We start from the raw sequence: 7,102 nt of genomic DNA, 5'->3' as shown, positions 1-7,102 counted from the left end.
TATGAACCTATAGAAGATTCAGGAATAGATTCAGATATAGATATTTATGCATATACAACTGATACTGATTCTGATTCAGATAAATAAGTCCTATGAAGACAGCATTATTGGGTTTAAAACATGAGGGAAACCTCATATCTAACCTATCCAAAGTATACATTGCTAAAGCATATATTGGTATGAAAATATCATCCAAAGTAAACAATGATAAAGTATACAGTGATATGAAAATATCACCAAAGCATACATTGATATGAAAATTCTCATATCATCATATTAAAAGTAAACAAAATTCAGCAATCATTCAGGTACCCAAAAGGCGCAAATATTCATTCAACAGAAATATTGAAATGGAAGCCATCATGAAGCAAGTCAAACACCAGTTCAGACAAAAAGAGAAGCAAGAAGCATCATTAATCAGACAGCTTGAAGTAGTCAGACGTGAAAAAGAGCAGCTACAACAAACAATACGAATTCTATCATCTTATTCAGCATCTAAAGAAGAAGCAGCCAGCAGCTCAACAACAAAGCAACCAAAAGAAGAAATTCAAGAAATATCATCCAATGAAAGTCAACCACAAATAGCACTCGAAACAGAAAAACAAACCATGACGCCAAACCAGGAGGAGTATCCACCACTACAAGCAGATCATAAAAATATAAAGAAATGGTACGTAATTTTCAACAGAGAAAACAAAGGAGTATATGACGATTGGGGAATCGCCAGTTCATATATTCTTGGAAAAAATATCATTCACAAAAGTTACAGAACAAAAAATGAAGCAGAAACCGCATACAACGAAGCATACAAAGCAGTAATAAAAGATAACGTCGAATGTTCAAAAACAGTTCTTCTAACACCACAAAAACCCATATTCAGCTTCACACCACAAAAACTTGTATCTATTCGTTAACAGACAGTGAAATCACTCCGGAAGCAATGAAAGCAATTGAAACCTTCGAACAACCTTTCGAAAAGTTTTCTCATCAATTAGCTGAATTACCTGCTGATATCAAAAAACAACTTTGTAAACATATTATGCATGCACCAAGACACCATTACAGTCACTGTTCAGAAAACACAGAAGAAACACCATTCATGGAAGATTAATGGGAGGAATAACGTAAGCAATGACGTAAAAAAACCATTATTGAAGACACCTAATGACATAAGCAATGACGTAAAAAGCCATTATTGAAGACATTCTTGAAGACACTTGTCATTTCAATGTGGAAGGGATTATTATATTTTTAATTATGTAAAGTGTCGGTAGAATTATTTGTATTTGTCGTTTGTGTTAAAATAGTGTCAGTAGGATGTAAGACCCTCCATAGTCTAGGGGTCTATATTGTAAATTATGTGTGTCGTTTTGCAATCAAACGATTGCAACAATAATTGTAACCGGCTCCTTCGAGCCTATAAATAGGGCATTCGCCCATATGAAATAAACAAGTTAAGTTTGAGTATTTAAGACTTGAGTTGATCTCAAAGTTCTTCCTCTGTTGAAATAGTTTGTCTATTTTTGAATAGCAGAGCCCTATCCAAACTATCCACATAAATATTCGATTATTCAACATAATCCATCGTTAATTCATCTCAACGCATCATTCAGGTATAATCTTATCCTAATATTCATTTATCCGTCATGATGTTAAATTTGTGAATTACGAACACTAGTGTGAAGATAGACATGAAAGAGTTGGTGCCTTTTAAAGATATATACTTAAATATGAGGGTGTGAATGCTTATTAAAATTAGGATTTAGTAAGTTATGTATTGGAGCCATCTCCTTTTAATTGTGTTTATTGTACGGTATTTATGTGCTTATGCTCTTCATCCCCCCCCCCCCCCCCCCCCCCCCCCCCACACACACACACACATTTTTATCACCGTTTATTGCATTTAATGTTTTTGAGTTCTTTTGTTTATTTCTATTCTCCATTTAATGATTTTGAATTCTCCTTTGTATTTCTAACATTTCATGGTCTTCTTGGATTGATACTCTTACGCTTGTCCATGGAACATTACAAATTGATATGATACCTTATCCTTGTCTTGTTGGCACTTTCCAATTACTCATCAAAATATTTAGTTTGTTGTGAATAAATATTAGCATAATCATGTGTACCCCAACTTAACTGCAATGTAATTCTTAAAACCAAATGCTTCAATATTTAGAGGAAAAAACTCGATATGGGTTGTTTATTAGTAAACGTGGTTCGAGACTTGAATTTAGCCAGGAGTCTATTGACTTGTCCTAAATGATTTTTGTAACCTTATCTTAGTTCTACTCAAATTTGTTGTAATCATAGAATCCTACTTTATCGGTAACTCCGCTATTAAAACATGTATACCCACACACACACACACATACATATACTAGCATACATGAATTATGCATATACATACACACTACATAATCAAGTCTTAGTTGATTTGTTTTATCTAAACATATATAAACCATGTGATTCTTGTTCAAGAAAAGTAGTAATATAATTGAATCAAAGAACTAATCAATATTTGTTGCAGAAAGAAGCTCCAAAAAAGGTCATATTGATAAAAACAGGGCACATGTGATAAGATCCCACGCTTACATAAAATTCCAAAATTGCTTTTCAAAAGATCATTGTCTACACAGCTGTCAAACACGGCAAAGATAAATGCCAACCAATCCCTACTTTGTGTTGTATGCTTTAAAAATAAATAGCCAAACACCATAACCATTTACCCTTTTTAATCTTAGGTAATTTCCTAAATAATATTGTACCAAAAAAGTCAAATACACACAGAAAACAGAATAATTCATCTGACCAATAATCATGGTCTTAGAATAAGGTACTATTTTGTACTTGTGGCCTAGAATAAAGTAACAGCACAAATAATCATGTTTCATCATATAAAAGAAGGTAACTGCTATGTACAAATTCATAGCCATTCACAAAAAGTTCTATATAATGATTACGCATGATAGTGGAAACAATTATATACAGTATATCCTAGAATAAAACCATGTTCATTTGCACATGGGTCCATCAACTTATGAGATTTATCTCATCTTTGTCTGTTTCCATACTACAACAAAAAAACCACCAACTTGCTAAAACAAATATATTCTGCTCCTGCAGAAAAGAGGGGTGTGCTATTTTTGTCCCATTGTTTTTATATTTTTATTTTATTATCACACAAACAAAAACACAACACAGTAATGAAGATTCTCTCCTACTTAAAGAAACATTTGATAAAAATTACTGCCAATCCAAGATATTTATCGAATATTATCACCAAAGATGATTGTCATAATCTACTAATAACAATCAAATAAAAAAACACAACCTAAATAAAACACAGACCATGAAATTTGAAATGTAAGAAAGGACTACAGAACCACAAGATATACAAAAACATTGTTCCAAGATAGTTGTATGCATCATACCAGGAATTGAAGAAAGGAATGGCTTTTTTTGATTATAGAGTAACCTTCTCTGGAATTGATGATTCCATTCTGGTGTTGATCATCTCATAGCATGCAGTCAGTTCTGGCTGGCAATCTTCTAAAGAAGTTGAGAGGGACAGAAGGAAGCTTCTGGCGAAACCTCGGGTGTCTCAACACATAGAATCCAGTCAGAAGTGCCACAACTTGGAAAGGTGTGACATAAAGAACAATAGCAGCAATCAAACAGAAAATCACAAACAATGCAGTTGCTCTGGGATCTCGCCAGCTCAGCAAAGACTGAAGCCTCTCTCCTTGTGTAGCCAAATCACCAACAACCGTCTGAATCCTTCCAGAAATACTCCTTAATCGGTCATATCTCATTCTGATGATGTCAGCAGGGCGAGAAGTTGGAAAGGTATCGAATTCTTCATCAAGTTCATCAGGGTGTGCATTGTCAGCACAAGAAAGACGGGTGTCCATGTGGGGTGGGTTCTTTGGTCTCCATCTATAGTACCAAACTCCAATCAGAAAAAGATATAGGAAAATAGTTGGGAGAATAAGCTCAGGGTATAAAACCAAAATCAAGAAAAGGATGTGAATCAAAACGGTTGTGATCGGATTCTTCCAGTTACAAATCTGGTCAAACCATTTTCCAACTGCAATCAAACCACCTAACACACCCATGATTCTGAAGAAATTAGCTTTACTTCTTCTCATGCTCCACATGTGGGACCCCACATCCAGCATATACTCCACCACCTCTTTTCTCAATGGCGGCTCAGCCCGGGACAACCGCATGGACACAATCTGAGTCGCCTGGTGCCTTAAACTATCGAGTTGACTCACTGTCAACGGATGGATGTAGTGCATTTTGGGTAACAAAGGCTGTGAGTACATATGCATCATGTTTAGCAATGAAGAACATGTAAACCTCACAGCTAAATGAATCTCACCCATTTTTTTAACTCCAGATGGATGTAAAACAAGAAGAGGGTATGAATGAGTGTAGACACGATCTGTTTCAAGAGTGGAAAGACGGATTCTGACTTTCCCGATTCTTGAATCGCGGGCCCCACCCCCACCACCTTTATCACCGCCTTGGAGATGACAGTTGTCGAATACACCGATTGTTATAACAGTACATGGATCGAAAACTTCCCATGTGTATTGTTCGTTCCATTTAGGGGTAAAACTGTCAATTATTGTTCTTGTTCTGACCCATTTTGTCCCGTATTTGGCGACACAATACGCGTCTGTTGTTGCACGTCCGTCTTTTGTTTTCATTGGTGATAATCCCTGAGCACTCAAGACTCCAACTTCAAGAACACCGATGCTGTTCTTCCATAACTGTTTAGCTGTTGGCCTAAGATCACTGCTGTAGTGAGTAGATTCATCAAGAACATGATAACCACCTTCCAAGCAGATTCTCATATGAAGCCTGCTAGCAAATTTGACTTCTTTTTTCTTTTCACCATCGATTATAACATGCTTTTCAAGATTAAACCATCTTGTGTTGATAGCTTTGTGGTCTAGCCGTCGATCCACATACTGTAAAGGAATCGCACACATTCCAAGGATTTCATCTTTATTGGGTGCGAGTCTATCTTCCACACTTAAAACCAAGTGTTCTTCGAATGGCTCTGCAGCTACAAACATTAAGTCTTCATTCCACATAGGATTGATGGATTTGCTCATGGAGATTCGAGTCCTTAAAACTTGATGACCAAGTGCAGCTTTCACAAAAACTTCAGGGAATCTAGTTCTGTCACTTGGTATTAAGTCTTGGGCTTCAATCACATTGACTCTGAGATACCACAGCTTAGGAGAAAGATACACTTTTGAACGGATATTAGCAAGAGCATCAGCTCCACCAACAGAAGCAGCATCTGAATGCCATGCTTCAGGGAAAGCTTCATCAGCTTGAGTACCCCACCATACGGCTAACATAAGCTCTCCTTTCAGCTTGTTTGATTTCCTGTCTTCTAATCTATACCATTGAGGAGCTAGAGGACTATCTGGTGGAACTCTTTTTGGAACCTCAGTAAGATCAAATAGAACCCACCCCATGAAATCATCCTTCACAAAGTCTTTATCTTTTACAGTGACTTCAAGCATAGTGGCTTGAATCCTCTCTCTGGAGAAGGCAAACACTTGGTTCCATTCAGGGTTAGATTTCTTTTCAAAATGACGAGTTGTACCCTTGTAGTTTCCAAGACGAACTTCAGCATAAGGGTCACAACTACCAGTAACATCTTTTGCAGGTAAATCCCTAGCTTTCACCACACGGACATACAGGTATTGCATTTGTTCCACAAGGTCATAAGTGCTGGTGAGCTTATCTCCGGTGACCTTTCCTCCACCCAGGTGGGGTTTGGTCTCCTTGAGTGAGAAATCATCGTGCGGAGGAGGTCTGTGCATCATCTGGATTTCGTCACAGCTGAAAAGATGAACAAAATTGTTGATATGAAGTGTTCAGAACCTTAAAACAAGAGCTTACATTATGGAACTGAAGGAAAATAATTGTTTATTACATGTTTATACTATTGATGGAGCTAAGATTATCATAAATAAAAGAGGAAAATCGTTTAAACATATAATCAATAATTAACACCTGGTAACTTTAAAAAAGTAGAGTTGAAGGCTTCAGATCTAAGTGATTCCGACCTGCAAAAAAAGGTAAAGAAAACAAATCAAAACCCTAGTTTAGACACACTGATAAGGAAAAAAAAAAGGCATCGACAGAGTACTAAATTTTCAGCAATAAATTCAAACTACGAAAAACATGTTCAAAAAATATCTAGAACTAAACAATAAACAGACAAATTCATGGCTGAAAATGAAGTTTGGTAGAGTAAAAAGGTAATTTTGAAAAAATGTCGAATCACAATCAAGAGAAACCCTAAAATCACATTAATGCATGAATATTCATCAAATGCTGTACGTTCGGATATAGATACATTCTTGGGGGAATATGCTGAGGAATGTGTATATACCTTACTAAGAGCGATAATGAAAGAGAGATCTCATGGGAGATCTGTATGGATTCGCGATAGCATTATTGAGTTGTTTCAAGAAGAAATTAATGGAGTTGCTTTTTTAATCGTCTGGGATCAGATTCATAAGAATATAGAGGATTTGAGACGAAAAAGGTGCGATGGTAACAGGGGTTTTAGAGAGAGAAAGAGGGTTTTAGAGAGAGAAAAGCGGAGGAGGTGGTGATGAGTATGTGAGTATGTCTGTGTATTGCTGTCTCTTTAAGGAAGAGTGCAACAACAATTTAACTTTTGGTAAAATGCATCTTCACCCCTAATGTTATGACTAGTGTTCATAGCCCCCCTTCACATCATAAATATTTGCACTTGGAATAGATTTATCAATTTTATCATAGAAATCAATTAGTATTATAGTATACTACGTATTTAATTAATATAGTAAGCGTTTATATAAGTCGATATTCACTTGAACATAGTTTCATTTACGATTGGCTTTAAACTAAATGAATATTGCGTATAGAGTTATGAGGATTGAGGAACAAGACTTAGTTGTAGGATATAAAATAATTAATAACATTGAGAATTTGATTTAGAGTTTGTATTAAAATTTTAATTTTAAAAAGTTTGTGTGGATATATATATTTATCAACTTGAAAGATAAAAGATAGAATCTTA

At 35.7% G+C, this 7,102-nt stretch overlaps 1 protein-coding gene across 2 annotated transcripts; it reads right to left on the bottom strand.

Annotated features, from left to right (window-relative positions):
• Positions 1-3,221: 3,221 nt before the first annotated feature.
• Positions 3,222-6,672, bottom strand: LOC111900966 (FT-interacting protein 3). Of its 2 annotated transcripts, XM_023896834.3 has the most exons (3): positions 6,428-6,671; positions 6,046-6,098; positions 3,222-5,871 (listed from the first exon to the last, which is right to left on the bottom strand). In XM_023896834.3, the coding sequence occupies exon 3, from the start codon at positions 5,853-5,855 to the stop codon at positions 3,519-3,521; it is 2,337 nt and encodes a 778-aa protein (XP_023752602.1). In that variant the 5' UTR covers positions 5,856-5,871; positions 6,046-6,098; positions 6,428-6,671; the 3' UTR covers positions 3,222-3,518. The 2 variants fall into 2 exon arrangements, with proteins under 2 accessions (XP_023752602.1, XP_023752603.1); XM_023896835.2 differs by lacking the exon at positions 6,046-6,098 and having other exon boundaries at positions 6,428-6,672.
• Between the last annotated feature and the right edge of the window lie 430 nt (positions 6,673-7,102).

Source organism: Lactuca sativa, chromosome 8 (genome assembly GCF_002870075.4).
Source record: "Lactuca sativa cultivar Salinas chromosome 8, Lsat_Salinas_v11, whole genome shotgun sequence".
Taxonomy (NCBI): Eukaryota; Viridiplantae; Streptophyta; class Magnoliopsida; order Asterales; family Asteraceae; genus Lactuca; species Lactuca sativa.
Note: the sequence above shows the minus strand (reverse complement) of the source record. Positions and strands in the feature narration are given on the sequence as shown.

Bases quoted from the DNA above. Each gene is read 5' to 3' on its own strand.
- LOC111900966 (XM_023896835.2), bottom strand. From the start codon at position 5,855: ATGATGCACAGACCTCCTCCGCACGATGATTTCTCACTCAAGGAGACC.